At 44.3% G+C, this 17,352-nt stretch overlaps 1 protein-coding gene across 1 annotated transcript in view; it reads right to left on the reverse strand.

Annotated features, from left to right (window-relative positions):
* Positions 1–13,558: 13,558 nt before the first annotated feature.
* COL6A3 (collagen type VI alpha 3 chain) overlaps positions 13,559–17,352 on the reverse strand; it is an 86,053-nt gene continuing 82,259 nt past the window's right edge. Inside the window, exons 44-45 of the mRNA XM_082840874.1 lie at positions 15,111–15,275; positions 13,559–14,349 (exon numbers count right to left, since the gene is read on the reverse strand). Of these exons, the coding sequence (XP_082697000.1) occupies positions 14,309–14,349; positions 15,111–15,275 (206 nt within the window). The 3' untranslated portion in view covers positions 13,559–14,308. The remainder of the gene's footprint in view (positions 14,350–15,110; positions 15,276–17,352) is intronic.

The raw sequence follows: 17,352 nt of genomic DNA on the forward strand, positions 1-17,352 counted from the left end.
TCTTCTCCATGTCCTCTGTCTTCTCCAACCAGGGCTGCAATTCCGAATCACCCCTCCCCGGTGTGCTCCAGGCCCACTAGCCACCTTGCTCGTTCTCCAACATGCCAGACTCAATGTGTCAGACTCAGAAGACCCAGCTCTACTCCAAACCCAGAACCTCCTCCCTCAGGTCTCCCTGTGCCTGGCTCCCTCTTGCCTTTGGGGCGTTAACTTAGAAATCAACTCTTCAGGGGGCGGAATCAAGAGGGCATACTAGGAAGATGTGGAATTCACGTCTCCTCACAACTAAGGCACCTACCAGGCACCAGTGGGGGATCATGGACGCCTAAGGGGATGGGAAGAACCCCCAGCAACCAGCTTGCGAGATCTTGGTTCCCAGGCTGGAGGTCGGGCCCAAGATCCTGTGGTGGGAGCTCTGAATCTAAACCGCTGGACTAACAGAGAACCTCAGACCCCAGAGAATATCAATGGGAATGATTCATCCCAGAGGTCCTCATCTCAGCACCAAGACCCAGCTCTATCCAACTGCCTGCAAACTCCACTGCTGCACGTCTCAGGCCAAACAACCAATAAGACAGGAATATAACACCACCCATCAAAAAAAAAAAAAAAAAAAAAAGAAACAACAAAAAAATATATTACAGGATTACAGGCAAAGGAGCAAGATAAAAACCTACAAGACTAAATAAATGAAGATGAAATAGGCAACCTGCCTGAAAAAGAATTCAGAGTAATGATAGTAAAGATGATCCAAAATCTCAGAAACAGAATGGAGAAAATACAAGAAGCATTTAACAATGATCTAGGAGAACTAAAGAGCAAACAAATAGTGATGAACAACACAATTACTGAAATTAAAAATACTCTAGAAGGAATTAATAGCAGAATAACTGAGGCAGAAGAATGGATAAGAGAGCTGGAAGATAAAATGGTGGATATAACTGCCAGGGAGCAGAATAAGAAAAAAGAATGAAAAGAACTGAGGACAGTCTCAGAGACCTCTGGGACAACATTAAATGCACCAACATTCGAATTATAGGGGTCCCAGAAGAAGAAGAGAAAAAGAAAAGGTCTGAGAAAATATTTGAAGAGATTATAGTCAAAAACCTCCCTAACATGGGAAAGGAAATAGTCAAGTCCAGGAAGCACAGAGAGTACCATACAGGATAAATCCAAAGAGAAACATGCTGAGACACATATTAATCAAACTATCAAAATTAAATACAAAGAAAAAATATTAAAAACAGCAAGGGAAAAGCAACAAATAACATACAAGGGAATCGCCATAAGGTTAAAAGCTGATTTTTCAGTAGAAACCCTGCAAGCTAGAAGGGAGTGGCAGGACATATTTAAAGTGATACAAGGGAAGAAGCTACAACCAATATTATTCCACCCAGCAAGGATCTCATTCAGATTTGATGGAGATTACAACCATTACAGATAAGCAGAAGTTAAGAGAATTCAGCACCACCAAACCAGCTTTACAGCATATGGTAAAGGAACTTCTCTAGACAGGAAACACAAGAGAAGGAAAGACCTACAATAACAAACACAAACCAATTAAGAAAATGGTAATAGGAACATACATATCTATAATTACCTTAAATGTAATTGGATTAAATGCTCCAACCAAAAGACATAGACTGGCTGAATGGACACAAAAACAAGACCCGTACATATGCTGTCTACAAGAGACCCACTTCAGACCTAGGGACACATACAGACTGAAAGTGAGGGGATAGAAAAAGATATTCCATGCAAATGGAAATCAAAAGAAAGCTGGAGTAGCAATTCTCATATCAGACAAAATAGACTTTAAAATAGGGCTTCCCTGGTGTCGCGGTGATTGAGAGTCTGCCTGCCAATGCAGGGGGAACAGGTTCGTGCCCTGGTCCAGGAAGATCCCACATGCCACGGAGTGGCTGGGCCTGTGAGCCATGGCCACTGAGCCTGCGCGTCCAGAGCCTGTGCTCCACAACAGGAGAGGCCACAACAGTGAGAGGCCTGCGTACCGCAAAAATAAATAAATATATAAATAAATAAAATAAAATAAAATAAAGACTATTACAAGAGAAAAAGAAGGGCACTACATAATGATCAAGGGATCAATCCAAGAAGAAGATATAACAATTGTAAATATTTATGCACCCAACATAGGAGCACCTCCATATATAAGGCAAATGCTAACAGCCATAAAATGTGAAATAAACAGTAACACAATAATAGTAGGAGACTTTAACACCCCACTTTCACCAATGGACAGATCATCCAAAATGAAAATAAATATGGAAACACAAGCCTAAAGTGACACATTAAACAAGAGGGACTTATGATATTTATAGGAAATTCCATCCAAAAACAATAGAATACACTTTCTTCTCAAGTGCTCATGGAACATTCCCCAGGATAGACCATATCTTGGGTCACAAATCAAACCTTGGTAAATTTAAGACAATTGAAATCATATCAAGAATCTTTTCCAACCACAATGCTATCAGACTAGATATCAATTACAGGAAAAAAAACTGTAAAAAATACAAACACATGGAGGCTACACAATACACTACTAAATAACGAAAAGATCACTGAAGAAATCAAAGAGGAAATCAAAAAATACCTAGGAACAAATGACAATGAAATCACGATGACCCAAAACCTATGGAAAGCAGCAAAAGCAGTTCTAAGGGGGAAGTTAATAGCAATACAATCCTACCTCAAGAAACAAGAAAAATCTCAAATAAACAACCTAACCTTACACCTAAAGCAATTAGAGAAAAAAGAACAAAAGCACCCAAATGTCACAGAAGGAAAGAAATCATAAACATCAGAGCAGAAATAAATGAAAAAGAAATGAAGGAAGCAATAGCAAACATCAATAAAACTAAAAGCTTGTTCTTTGAGAAGATAAACAAAATTAATAAACCATTAGCCAGACGCATCAAGAAAAAAAGGGAGAAGACTGAAATCAATAGAATTGAAATTCATTTCTAATAGAAATGAAAAAGGATAAGTAACAACTGACACAGCAGAAGTACAAAGGATCATGAGAGATTACTACAAGCAACTATATGCCAATAAAATGGACAACCTGGAAGAAATGGACAAATTCTTAGAAAAGAAAGACCTTCTGAGACTGAATCAGGAAGAAATAGAAAATATAAACGGACCAATCACAAGCACTGAAATTGAAATTGTGATTTAAAATCTTCCAACAAACAAAAATGCAGGACCAGATGGCTTCACAGGCAAACTCTATCAAACATTTAGAGAAGAGCTAACACCTATCCTTCTCAAACTCTTCCAAAATATAGCAGAGGGAGGAACACTCCCAAACTCATTCTACGAAGCCACCATCACCCTGATACCAGACAAAGATGTCTCAAAAAAAGTAAACTACTGGCCAATGTCACTGATGAACATAGATGAAAAATCCTCAACAAAATACTAACAAACAGAATCCAACAGCACATTAAAAGGATCATACACCATGATCAAGTGGGGTTTATCCCAGGAATGCAAGGATTCTTCAATATATGCAAATCAATCAATTTGATAAACTATATTAACAAACTGAAGGAAAAAAACCATATGATTATCTCAATAGATGCAGAAAAAGCTTTTGACAAAATTCAACACCTATTTATGACAAAAACCCTCCAGAAAGTAGGCATAGAGGGAACTTACTTCAGCATAATAAAGGCCTTATATGACAAACCCACAGCCAACATTGTTCTCAGTGGTGAAAAACTGAAACCATTTCCTCTAAGATCAGGAACAAGACAAGGTTGCCCACTCTCACCACTATTATTCACCATAGTTTTGGAAGTTTTAGCCACAGCAATCAGAGAAGAAAAATAAATAAAAGGAATCCAAATCGGAAAAGAAGAAGTAAAGCTGTCACTGTTTGCAGATGATATGATACTATACATAGAGAATCCTAAAGATGCAACCAGAAAACTACTAGAGCTAATCAATGAATTTGGTAAAGTAGCAGGATACAAAATTAACGCACAGAAATCTCTTGCATTCCTATACACTTATGATGAAAAATCTGAAAGAGAAATCAAGGAAACACTCGCATTTACCACTGCAGCAAAAAGAATAAAATACCTAGGAATAAACCTACCTAAGGAGAAGAAAGACCTGTATGCAGAAAACTATAAGACACTGATGAAAGGAATTAAAGATGATACAAACAGATGGAGAGACATACCGTGTTCTTGGATTGGAAGAATCAGCATTGTGAAAGTGACTGTGCTACCCAAAGCAATCTACAGATTCAATACAATCCCTATCAAACTACCAATGGCATTTTTCACAGAATTAGAATAAAAAATTTCACAATTTGTATGGAAACACAAAAGACCCTGAATAGCAAAAGCAATCTTGAGAACGAAAAACGGAGCTGGAGGAATCAGGCTCCCTGACTTCAGACTATACTACAAAGCTACAGTAATCAAGACAGTATGGTATGATATGGTACTGGCACAAAAACAGAAAGATAGATCAATGGAACAGGATAGAAAGCCCAGAGATAAACCCATGCACATATGGTCACCTTATCTTTGATAAAGGAGGCAAGAATATACAATGGATAAAAGACAGCCTCTTCAATAAGTGGTGCTGGGAAAACTGGACAGCTACATGTAAAAGAATGAAATTAGAACACTCCCTAACACCATACAACATAAACTCAAAATGGATTAAAGACCTAAATGTAAGGCCAGACACTATAAAACTCTTAGAGGAAAACATACGCAGAACACCCTTTGACATAAATCACAGCAAGGTCCTTTCTGACCCACCTCCTAGAGAAATGGAAATAAAAACAAAAATAAACAAATGGGACCTAATGAAACTTAAAAGCTTTTGCACAGCAAAGGAAACCATAAACAAGACAAAAAGACAACCCTCAGAATGGGAGAAAATATTTGCAAATGAAGTAACTGACAAAGGGTTAATCTGCAAAATTTACAAGCACCTCATGCAGCTCAGCATCAGAAAAACAAACAACTGAATCCAAAATTGAGCAGAAGACCTAAATAGACATTTCTCCAGAGAAGATATACAGATTGCCACAAACACATGAAAGGATGCTCAGCATCACCAATCATTAGAGAAATGCAAATCAAAGCTACACCTGTCAAAATGGCCATCATCAGAAAATCTACAAACAATAAATGCTGGAGAGGGTGTGGAGAAAAGGGAACCCTCTTGCACTGTTGGTGGGAATGTAAACTGATACAGCCACTATGGAGAACAGTATGGAGGTTCCTTAAAAAACTAAAAATAGAACTACCATACTGCCCAGTACTCCCACTACTGGGCATATACCCTGAGAAAACCTTAATTCAAAAAGAGTCATGTACCACAGTGCTCATTGCAGTACTATTTACAATAGCCAGGACATGGAAGCAACCTAAGTGTCCATCAACAGATGAATGGATAAAGAAGATGTGGCACATATATGCAATGGAATATTACTCAGCCATAAAAAGGAATGAAACTGAGTTATTTGTAGTGAGGTGGATGGACCTAGAGACTGTCATACAGAGTGAAGTCAGAAAGAGAAAGATAAATACCATATGCTAACACATATATACGGCATCTAAAAAAAAAGTGGTTCTGAAGAACCTAGGGGCAGGACAGGAATAAAGACGTAAAGAATGGGCTTGAGGACACAGGGAGGGGGAAGGGTAAGCTGGGACGAAGTGAGAGAGTAGCATGGACTTATATATACTACCAAAAGTAACATAGATAGCTAGTGGGAACCAGCCACATAGCACAGGGAGATCGGCTGGGTGTTTTGTGACCACTTAGAGAGGTGGGATAGGGAGGGTAGGAGGGAGATGCAAGAGGGAGGAGATATGGGGATATATGTATATGTATAGCGGATTCACTTTGTTATAAAGCAGAAACTAGCACACCATTGTAAAGCAATTATACTCCAATAAAGATGTTTTAAAAAAAACTTGTTTGAACTAATAAATAAATAGACTTTTTTTCCCCTCGAATATATAGAGGCTCCACCAGTTTTTTCGTATTATCTCACTATTTCTTTGTCTAACCTTTCCTGGAAAATTTGTGCAGACACTGGAACTTCTGCATTCCTCTTGAATTCAAACATGCTTGGCTGGTTTTCTCTGCAGCTCCCCGAATCCCTTCCACTAGATGACTTTTTGTACCAGTAGCCTGAAAGTTTTCATAGACACCTCTTATTTAAGGCAGGAAAATCGTACGTACTTTCCAGGTTGAGTCTTACTTGGAAAGTGTCACCCTTATGCAGAGTCCCTTTCTTCTTTGTTTCCCATTACCCTCTACCAGGTGTCTTTGGGCTGGAGCGACTGGGTTTTTAAACACTCCTTCTTCAGTGTTTCACTCTCGGGCAATTCTATGCCCACCACGTGAGTCGCAGAATCAGGAATAGTGCGGAAAGGGATCTCTGAACTTGTTCACGCTGGGCCTCGGGACCTCTGAAGGACTGTCCAATTCTGAAGTCCTGACTCCAAACAAACAGGAAGACCCCCCTGGGAATCCGATGGCACTAAGAATAGCAATTCAGCTCCAGGGAGAGACAGGAGGCACACGCAGCATCAAAGGTCAGAACCCTGAACTAAAATCGGAGAAGGAGCAGACCCCTGGGCAGCCCCTGGACTGGGGCCTAGCAGCTCAGCACCATCAGCAGACCCCAATTTCCCCGGAAGCCACACCCAGAAGGCCGGACTCCGAGAACCTGACCAACAGCCAGGTCCAACTGGAAATGTGACAACGAGGGAAATTTGGCAGTGAAATCTGAACAATTCCCTAAAAATGAATCACCGTGGGGGAGAAATCTCAAACTGATGTTGAGGGTTCAGGATATTGGCTTCCTACAGAAAGACTGGTGCCCATTCACACTCCTTGTGATCTTTTAAAAATTATGTAGAATGTTGTAAAGGGGGTGGGGGCGGGGGCGAGGAGTAGAAGGCACTTATATTCACAGATCCAGCAAAGCTGACGAAAGGATCGAAATGTGCTGATAGTACAGTCCAAACAGATGTCTCGGTGACCTGGCCTCGGAGAACCAGACACAAGCCCAGAATGGCTAGCTTTTCTAAGTCCTCCCCTGAGCAGCTCCGGATAATGAAAAGGAGATGCGAAAACTGTCATTAAAGGAAAGGGAAAGGAGAGAGGAACTTTCTGCCCGCTGAGAGTTTCAGAAGGTCTTAGAAAGGGACTGGGTAGGGTGTGCTTTGTGCTGGAAGAAGATACGGAGCTTGAGATTAGATCCAACTTCCAGGGAAACAGCCCCTGGGGAATGACAGCGAGGATCCCGCAGGAACCAGTACACCTTTGGGAGCTCAGGGAGCGCTTCTGGGTCATGGTGACTTTCTCAGATACAGCCTCCATGAGGTCGTAACTGGGTGAACTGGAACACTCTGACCCTCTGTTTCATCATCTAAAGAACTAGTATAGTGACCGCTACCAGACAGCACTGCCTGAGATAATGTGGGTGAAGCAGTTAGTACAGTGCCTGACACACAAATGCTACTGGGTAGAGGTAAATTGTGTTAAGATTACACCGTCTTCTGGAACAACCCAAAAACTCAGTGCATTACCCGAGTAGAAGTTCAGTTTTGCTCACAAAATTCAAAACAGGTGTTCTTTTCTGGCAAGCCACCTCCGTGCACACAGCCAGGCTAGAAGCTGTCCAAGGTTGCCCCATAAAGCACTGGGTGGACCCTCAGGTCAGGGGCACGCTACAGCGCAGGCAAGGATGTGGAGACTGTCGCACCGTCTGACAAAGAACAGGCCTCAGAAACAGGTCCACAGCTGTCTCAGGTCGGGAGTGCAGCTCAGACCACGCTTTGCTGAACACAAAGTCAGCACAGATGATCTAACATCTGTTTGGTTCTAGTTCCTTTGTGGAAATAATGTGTAAAAAGCTGCACAAAGACATTACCTCCATTCTTGCGCATTTGAGACCAAAATGTGCCCAGAGTCCACACTCCATTTCCTCTGCTGTTGTTCTGGTCTTGGTCACCATCGCGTCTCACCTGAATTTCTTCCATGGCCTCACCACCAATGTCACCACCCCATCACTGGTGTCATCGCCTCATTGCTCTGAGGTCTTGTCCCCACAGAACAGCTAGTGGATCCTGTGGAGTTCAAGGACGTTCCTGTCGGTCCCTTGATGGAGCTGCTGAATGACGGCTCCAGGTCACTGAGTAAAAGCCGGTAGATCGACCCGGGCCACCAGTGGCCCCTGGGCCCCCACCCTCACTTGACAGAACCCAGGCCAGGGCCTTCTCCTCCATCTGAGGAACATGCTGCTGTAGGGGTCCCATCTGCCCTGAGCTCTCTCCTCAGTTACCCCCTTGACTCACCTTCCTCAGGTGTTTCTCAAAGTCTCCTTCTCAGCGAGGCCCACGGTGATCGCGCTACTGAAACATGGTGGCTGCCCCAGCACAGCACTGCCTGCCCCTTACCCCACCTTCCCTGCCCCAGAGCCTCGTCACCTCCTGCAAAAGCACTTCTACCGTTTGCTTCTTCTTCATGGTCCTTGCATTCTCTCTGTCTCCCACCAGCAGCATGTAAGCCCCTCGGGGGCAGGGACCCTGTGTGGTTTGTTCAACACTTTATCCTAAAAGCCCAGAGGAACACATACAATGTGCTCAGGTGTCAAATGAATTAGTGTAACCAACTGTCTCCATTGAACAAGGCAGAATTATGTGGAAATGGGACCTTAGTGTGAGATGCAAAATCAGCCTGATTTTCCAGGGGTGGAATGAACCCACTAATGACTCTTCCACTCTATTTTGTAACTAACATTGGGGTAAAATGCAACTTCAAGATTAGGGCCTAGACACTGGGAAGGGTAAGTGCTGTAGTTGGGTAGGGGACATGTCTGGTGGCCAAATGGGGTTTCTAGGACCACAGCCCTCCCTCCAGTGGTGTTTGATTCTGCACATCTGAGCACCCCTGGGTGTGGAGGTAAGCTGGGACCACAGGTGATGTGTGTGCCCTCAAGCTCTCCTAAAGGCCACGTTTTCTCTTCCTGGGGACCACATGCTAAATTGCACGAGGGCAGGGTAAGAAACCGAGGGAACTGGAAAGGCGGCTGCGGTTATTTTTCTCCTCAGCTCTTCCCACGTCTTCATGCTTTACAGATGCATTTGTGTTGCCTGGTTCCCCCAGTAGGTCAGTTCCAGCGGAACTGCATTTCCAGTGCCTAGACCTGGATCTAGCACGTGACACATGTTCAGTAAACACTTGTGGAACAAAGGAATGAAGGAAGGAAGGAAGGACGAGTGGTTACGTACATCCACACAACACAGATTCTAAAACAATTAAAATTTATGAATAGTGCAATTCGTATATAAAAATATGTTCAAGTTGAAACTAACTGTTTGATAAGGGTAATGCACGGGTTTATTTTAGAAACAAATTTAAGTGTAGGAATATTTAAAGAACACTTAAATCACCACGCCAGAAACAACCACTGCTTAAATTTTGTTGTATTTGCTTTTGTTATTTTCCTTCACAAAAGGGAAATATAGGTGTGTGCGTGTGCACATATATATGAAACTATCATATTAAATATACAGATTTCTATCTTTTTAACATCATATCGTATATATCAACTGATTAATGGCATCGACCATTTACCAGCATCATGATGTATTTTTTAATTAAATTTTATTGGAGTATAATTGCTTTACAATTTTGTGTTAGTTTCTGCTGTAAAACAAAATGAATCAGCTATCTGTATACATATATCCCCTCTTTTTTAGTTTTCCTTCCCATTTAGGTCACCACCGAGCACTGAGCAGAGTTCTCCGTGCTATACAGTAGGTTCTCATTAGTTATCTATTTAATACATAGTAGTATATATATATCAATCACATTAATGGCTATGTTTTTCTTTTGTTGGTGAAGCAGGATGTATGTAAGCATCCTTTTCTTGTTGGTCATTCTGATGATCTCGCATTCACTTTTGTCATTGCAAATAAAGCCATATCCTTAAACATAAATTTTTGTGCATCTCCGATTGTTTCCTTAGGATAAATTTACTGGGAGAAAAGTCATGATAACTTTAAATGCTGTTCACTCGCACACGCTGCTGGATGGGGCTAAGGGAATGATGGCCATCACGAGCGTGGTGAGGGTTCTGTGCATGCATTCATTTGTCAAAACTCATCAAGCAGCACACAGAAGTGGATGCATTTTATTGTACGTAATGTTGATTGTTTTTTTTTTAATGTGATGGGGTGAACCGACCCCACGTGAACAGTGCAGGAAGCAAGATGCCCACCATTCTGCCCTCTCTCGGGCTTTGGTTTTCCCAGTCGAAGCGCCCCCACTGAGGGGAAGACCTGGAAACTGCTGTAAGGACAGAGGGAATTTCAAGCAGCAGGGGAAGGAAGAGGAGGGGATACTTGAGGTCGTCGTTGGGCAGAGGAACTCTGGGGCTGAGAGAGCTTGTTAAAGGGTGTGTGTGAAGCCAAACCATGGACATGTGATGAGCCCTCTCCCTCATCCCCTCGAGGAGACTTCAGTCACTAACGTGTGGCGAGGCAGACTCACACACACTAGTGGGGTGCCTTGGGGTGCAGAGGCTCACTTCTAGGAAATCGAGGGGCAGAGGAGGAAAAGCAGTGTTCAGCCTGCACTAGAGATCTGGGGCTCAGAGCTCTCCACTCATCAAGTTCCTACAAGAGGCTGGTGGTGGGTGCCCGGTGGGTCCTGTTTTCCCAGAGTTGACGGCTAAGGGCCCCAGCTTAGAGCACAGTAACCAGTCACTAATGAGGTAAAACAGGGCCGAGGGAGAGGTGGTGGGGGCCTTTCGAGAGCAACAAAGCGCTTATGAAGAGGCCACAATCTTCCCTCACTCCCTGCGGCATCAGGAAGGGGCGTCCACTGGACCCTGTCCCTGAAGACAAAGAAACACTCAAGAGTTGGAGATGATGGTCTGAATCATTCCTTCCCACCACCACCAAGTCAGGGGCTGGAGACCAGCTCTCAACTGACCATGTTCCTGACCCCTGAACCCACAGGACCCCTGACCCCTGGTCGAGGGGAAAGACGGATGTGGCAGTTGATGTGGCAAGGTCATGGGCATTTCCTATGGATTAAGTGACCCGAGAAGGTGGCTGGACTTGAGCCAACTGGCTTACACTGCTCTCCAAGGGGATGCCCTCCTGCACAAAGACACCAGCACCGAGGGTCTGTGAAGAGGACGACCCCCAGTAAGGGGCTGTGAGGGGCGGAAGAGGTTCACAGAACTGCCAGGCTAGGGCCCCTCAGCTTCCGCCACAGAACCGACATATACCCCGAGAGAGTCAGCACAGGACCCTACCACAGAAAGGAGTCAAGGAGAGAACAGAAGCCAACAGAGAGTCAGCTCCAAGTTCACCTATGGAGCCTGGGAAGGAGCTCCAGCCCAGAACTCCACAGGCTTGGGGAGAAAAAGGAAGGTGGGAGGGAACAAGCCATGGGCTTCTCCACTCTAATCATCCAGTACCTGCGCTGGTCTACAGGGAAAAGGATCTGCACAGCATCTGGGATTTAAGTTTTGAAATGAATAGGACCCAGCCTGAAGATACAATAGTGATGGTTTCAATAACCAGTGCCAGTGAGGAAGTGACAGCATTCAACTGAAATCTCTTAACTACAGCTGCTACCTTGCTGTTAACAGTGGATCGACAGATCAGAGTTGGGAACTGGTATTGGAAACCCTAAAACTGTGTTATGGGTTGAATTGTGTCCCGCCCAAAAAAGATGTGCTGAAGTCTTAACCTCCAGGACCTCAGGATGTGACCTTATTTGGAAATAGGGTCATTGCAGATATAGTTAGATAAGATGAGGTTATACCAGAGCAGGGTGGATCCCTAATCCAGTTTGACTGGTGTCCTTATAAGAAGATGACCATGTGAAAACAGGCAGAGATTGGACTCACATGCCTATAAGTCAGGGAATCACGAGAAAGTAGGAAGAAGCAAGGAAGGACTGCCCTACGGGTTTCCGAGGCAGCATGGCACTGCCAACCCCTTGATTTTGGACTTCCAGCCACCTGAGCTGTGAGCGAATACATTTCTATTGTTTTAAGTCACCTGGATTGTGGCACTTGGTTATGGCAGCCCCAGGACAAATGCACACAGACTGTCCCATCTACTACATCAGTGAAGCTGCTTTTCCCAATCCCCCTGCAAATGTTTCTCTGCTCCAGTGGGATGGGATGAGCTTGGCTTGACTACCCACAGCCTGAGGGGAGGCACGCAGGCCTGTTTCTGTGGAAGGGGGCTGCTCCTGTGGGGCTGGAGAGAAAAATCTCTAAGAAAGTCATAGAAGGAACATTTCTCACCCAGACTGAGTACCTGTTTGAAAGGGATTCATGGCCATCACGGGGCCCTTGGTAGTTCCAATGGCTTAGCCTCACGCTAAAAAGGGGGCCCTTCAAAGGTGGGGAGGCAGTCAGCATGGCCTAGAGGGTGGACGTGGTCCAGGGGCCCCCTGACTGTGAGAGCTTCTCAGGAGTCCTCAAAGTCATGCAATCTACCCCAGGCTACCCTGATATTCAACCAGGCTCTCTCCATCCCGACAAGGTGCCCAACGTCTTGGATTGTGAAGTGCTGAGTCCTCCCCCAGATTCCTGCAGATTCCAGCAGAGGGGTCCTTTGCCCACAGCATCTTCCTTCCACCTCTGCCTTTGGCTGCATTCTCTGACACACCGACTCAGGGACAAAGCTCAGTTCTTCCTCCAATTGCTATGCAGATGTGCTCACTTTGAGCGCATTTGTGAATTTAGAAATTGCACCCAAAGATCTGGGTGGAAATCACAAGGAGTGGTCTCTGTGACTTCCCAGCCTCTCCCCACCCATCTCCTTGGCTCTACACACCCTCTCTCTCCTCCTCCCTACCTCTGATCAATAGATTAACTGACAGATCCTTCCCCATCTTACATAAAACAGTTCTGTCCACACCCAAGGTCCCTAGAGCTCGGCCGGAAGCACTTGTCAGAGTAGATGTGTTTTATCAAACAAATTCAGTTTCCTTCCCAAGTGGAGTTCAGGTACCACCTAAATATGTATTTATTTGTTTCTTGTGTTATTTCTGAAGACAGGAACAAAAGGGTCTTTAAAGAAACAAGAAACTTTATGCTTCATCTTTGAGACTCCAGAAAGGGGACTGGGGATTCCTGGGCCAGTGACATCCCACCTCTCAGCCACTGTAGGCAGGAGCAAAGGGAACCCCCAGGAAACAATTATCTTAAAGGGGCAGGGAAGGAGGCCACATCTCTGGGACACAGCTAGAAGTTAAAGGAGAGCATGAAAGCCAGCCTGGTTCTTAAGACTAGGAAGACTCCAGGGGCCCTAAGCAAGGAACGTGACCCACCCGGCCATGGAGAGCTGGATCCACCGGGTTTCCCACTGTCGACAGAGTGCCCTTGCCCCTTCGCTGGAAATCAAAGGGTGGTACCCAAGACTGGGGGCTTGAACGGGTTCCAATTCCCCTGTCCTGGGGTGATTCTGACAACAGGTGCTAGGGAAACGACACAGCCAAGAACACCAAACCCACACCACTTTCAATATACTTTATTAAAAAGTTTCTTTGTATAAATTTCCTAAAAATTTTAAAATTAAAATTAACACCCCCCCCCCAAAAAAAGCAACACAGACACAACATTAGAGGAATGCCAAAAAAATCTCTATTATGACTTTCTTTACATCCTTTAATTAAGGCATTGGTCCCACAACAGTGCACAAAGATTAGGGGATTTTGCTTCCCTCTAACTACATTGTTTGTTAGAAGCTCTAGAAAAAGGAAAGTCGCTCAAAATCTAATCCAGGAAACTGGGGGGGAAATGGAAAAGTTAGACTCTTGTTTTTTCTCCATACACAGGCGTTCCATCTAAAGTCATGCTTAATTAAGAGGGGAAAAAAATGAACCAAGCAGAAGTATATAGAGTAGCTGTGAAATTGGGGGTTATTTTCTAGATCTTACACTTGCCTGTAACAGGCATAACGTGAAACTCCAGAGGGAATTTGAATTTATAAGAATGTTCACATAAACACCAGCAGTGGATAACTATTACACAACGTTCAAAGTATACAATGTAATTGCCTGGAGACAAAGAGGGTTGACTCCACAGACACATTTAGCACCATATTGATAGGTCATGCAGCAGACATTTCCTCCCAAGTTCGAGTGTAAATCAAAGCATGAAATGGTACAGTGCAAGGGAATCTATACACAGAGCTTCTACAAAGACGACTGGCGATGGCGACTCCTTCTTCTTCAAGAGGTATGTGTCACTGGTCGGCCGCGCTTAGGTCCCAATCGCAGCAATGACTCCGGGCTTGATGAGCACTGAGCATGGACGGCAGGGGCAGTGGGTGAGGGTGGAAAGGAAGAGGAGGGGAAAAGTCACATTACTGACCCAAAAGGACACTGTATTTCTCATGAAAATATCCATGGCCTCTGGCTTTCCTCACCAATCTCACTTTTCAGTTCATTTCCTTCAGTGGCTCCCCTGGAGCTTCTTGGCCTGGGGTTTGGGGCTTTCTGTGCCATCTGAGCCCTTTCTCTTTCCTGGCATCACCTGCCTGGCCTTTAAGCAAACCCAGCGCTCCCATTCCGCACCAGCCCCAGAATCTCTGCGCAGCTGTTCTGATTTTATTACCAATCACGTTGCCCAGCATAATGGAGATATCGCATGGCCTGGCGGTCCACATTATCATTTAGAGGAAGCAAGATTATTTAAAGTTGAATAGACTATATAGCAGTTATTATTAATTGTTCATTATATTATTTTCCTAATAACCATGTCTGTTACAGTATTTTATGAATAACAGAAACTTAGTAATATTTCTGAAGGGTAAGGCGTGGTCCACCGTATGTTTCCTCATCGGCAAAAATACAAGGATACAAGTATGTTTTTAGGAAACCATAATAACTCAGAAAGTTAACCCCGTGTGTTTTATTTGTACACCTTCCTCATCTGAAAATCCAATTTATCTTCTTTTTCAAATCTATCGTCATCATTATCATTCAAATACCTTTAAAAGGTGAATTATGGGCCTGGATCCCTTACCTGCAAAAACCACCAACACAAAAGAAGAATCACTTACCAGGAGGGCAAACCTTTTCACATTCATCCTGCGAATCAAATCTGTTTTCATTTCCACCACAGCCTCCATACCAGAACCTGGCGCAGCTTTCAGTAACGGAGTCATAGTACCATTTCAATATAAAGTCCCTGCAAGTTCCTTCTTCTTTTGGCAACTTACATATATCTTGAAGAACAAGATGGGGAAGGAGGATTAATGAGAACGTGTAAGTTACTGTGCTCCCAGCGTGAGGGGCTGAAGCTCTAATCACAGTGCTGTCAGAGAGAGAAAACAGAAGAATTTCCAGGAGGAAAACTTCCTTTACCTCCCCAGTCTTCATTTTCCTCACTGTCAGATGGACATAATAATCACCTACAGATCTGAGAGCAATAAATACAATCTTATCGATGAAAGGACTTCATAAACTACACTTGGAATCCCAAATGTTGGCAATTTTTATTGGATGATTTCAGATTAAATGAACTGTGTTTTCCCCTTTCCAATCACTGGGTCACTTAGTCTCCAGTTCTTTCAATGCTCAACCCCCGGGGAAGAAACCTAATTTTAAAACCTTGGAGTTTTCTACTCCTTGCAAAATAACAATTAAGTTCTGTCAGAATGTCATTCAAAAACAAGACTCTCCATTTCACTACAAGCCAGGTAGATTAAAAACAAAAGTCAAAGTGCGAAAAGAAAATTCTTTATGAATATGTGTGTAGGGACTTCCCTGGAGGCACAGTGGTCAAGAATCCACCTGCCAATGCAGGGGACATGGGTTTGAGCCCTGGTCTGGGAAGATCCCACATGCCACGGAGCAACTAAGCCCGTGCACCACAACTACTGAGCCTGCACTCTAGATCCCGTGAGCCACAGCTACTGAGCCCACGTTTCACAACTACTGAAGCCCGAGTGCCTAAAGCCCGTGCACCACAGCGAAGAGTAGGCCCCGCTTGTCGCAACTAGAGAAAGCCCACACACAGCAACAAAAACCCAATGCAGCCAAAAATAAATAAATTTTTTAAATGTGTGTATATGCACACATGTGTTGTGTCTGTGTGTGTGTAGCTACTACCTTTGTGACCAGTCAAATTTAACAAGCCAAAAGAAGAGCTAACACTGATGCAGAATTCACAGAAGCAAAAATGTCACATAGCAAAGCTATTCTGAAGACAGCATTCTTTTTCCAGTTAAGGAAGTTTGTGTTTTAAATGCATGCTTCTGATGCAGTCCAGCTGCAGAGTAAAAGCTACGTTCTCCACCACGCCTGGAAAAAAAGAAAACTTTACAGTTCACACACAGTAAAACTTCTGTTTACAGTGTTTTCTGGCAAACTCTAGATCTGGCTGGAAAAGAGAAACATTAATATCAACTGTTATCTGAAAGTTTGAAAAACGTAAAACAAACCCCTGGAGTGGACAATGTTACATGTTTATGTGCGTAACTAACACCCGTGAATCACCGGCCCTCCCCACACAGGGCTGACATTTCCGGGGGCCTTTCCCCCAGCTCCATGGATGGCAGGGGTGGTAGGCATCTTCAGGGATGGTGGGTAACAAGAAGTAAAAGGAAAATCTAGGTCTTCAGGTAGAAAACCAAAGCTCAGGTCGAAAACCAAAGCTCAGGTCAAGCATAATGGACCAGACTTCCAGGCACAGGATTGAGGCTCAGAATTGGTCTAAGATGCTACCTGGTGACTCTGGGGAGGCTGTCACCCCCGCCCCCAGGAGGAAAGTGGCCCCACACCTACAGCATCTCTGAGTTGCAGACACTTTCAGAGCCCCAGAAGGTCAGCAGTGCTACCAAGAGCTTTTGAAGACCCAAATGAGGCCAGGATAAAATGATGACAACTTACAAAAACAACTTGCTTCCTCTCAGATGTGCCAACACTAGAGGAGAAGGCCTGGTTTGAAGGAATGAGGGGACTGAGCCAGGCAAGATCGTTCAAGCACCAACACCCATCCCTTGTTTGCCGGTGGGTCCCCTGTTAGCGTGGGAACTTGGCCAAATGGTCGCCTCATCCCCTCCCCTTTCTTCCCCAGAGCATCCCCCAGTGGCCCAGGTTGGTTCCACTTTGTCCCTAGTGCACCCAGCCCTGGCCATCTGTGTTTAGCTCTTTGGGTCCTACTCCCCTGTGCTCTTCTGAAGCAACAGAAGTCTTCCCAGACCCAAGGACACCCAGCCTGGAGGCAGCCCAGCAGCAGGACCCTGCTCCATGACCAACTGGCTTTTCCAATTTCCCTTGATTTTCACCTTCAGTCTCCGG

Source organism: Leucopleurus acutus (assembly GCF_964270905.1).
Source record: "Leucopleurus acutus genome assembly, chromosome: 6".
NCBI lineage: Eukaryota > Metazoa > Chordata > Mammalia > Artiodactyla > Delphinidae > Leucopleurus > Leucopleurus acutus.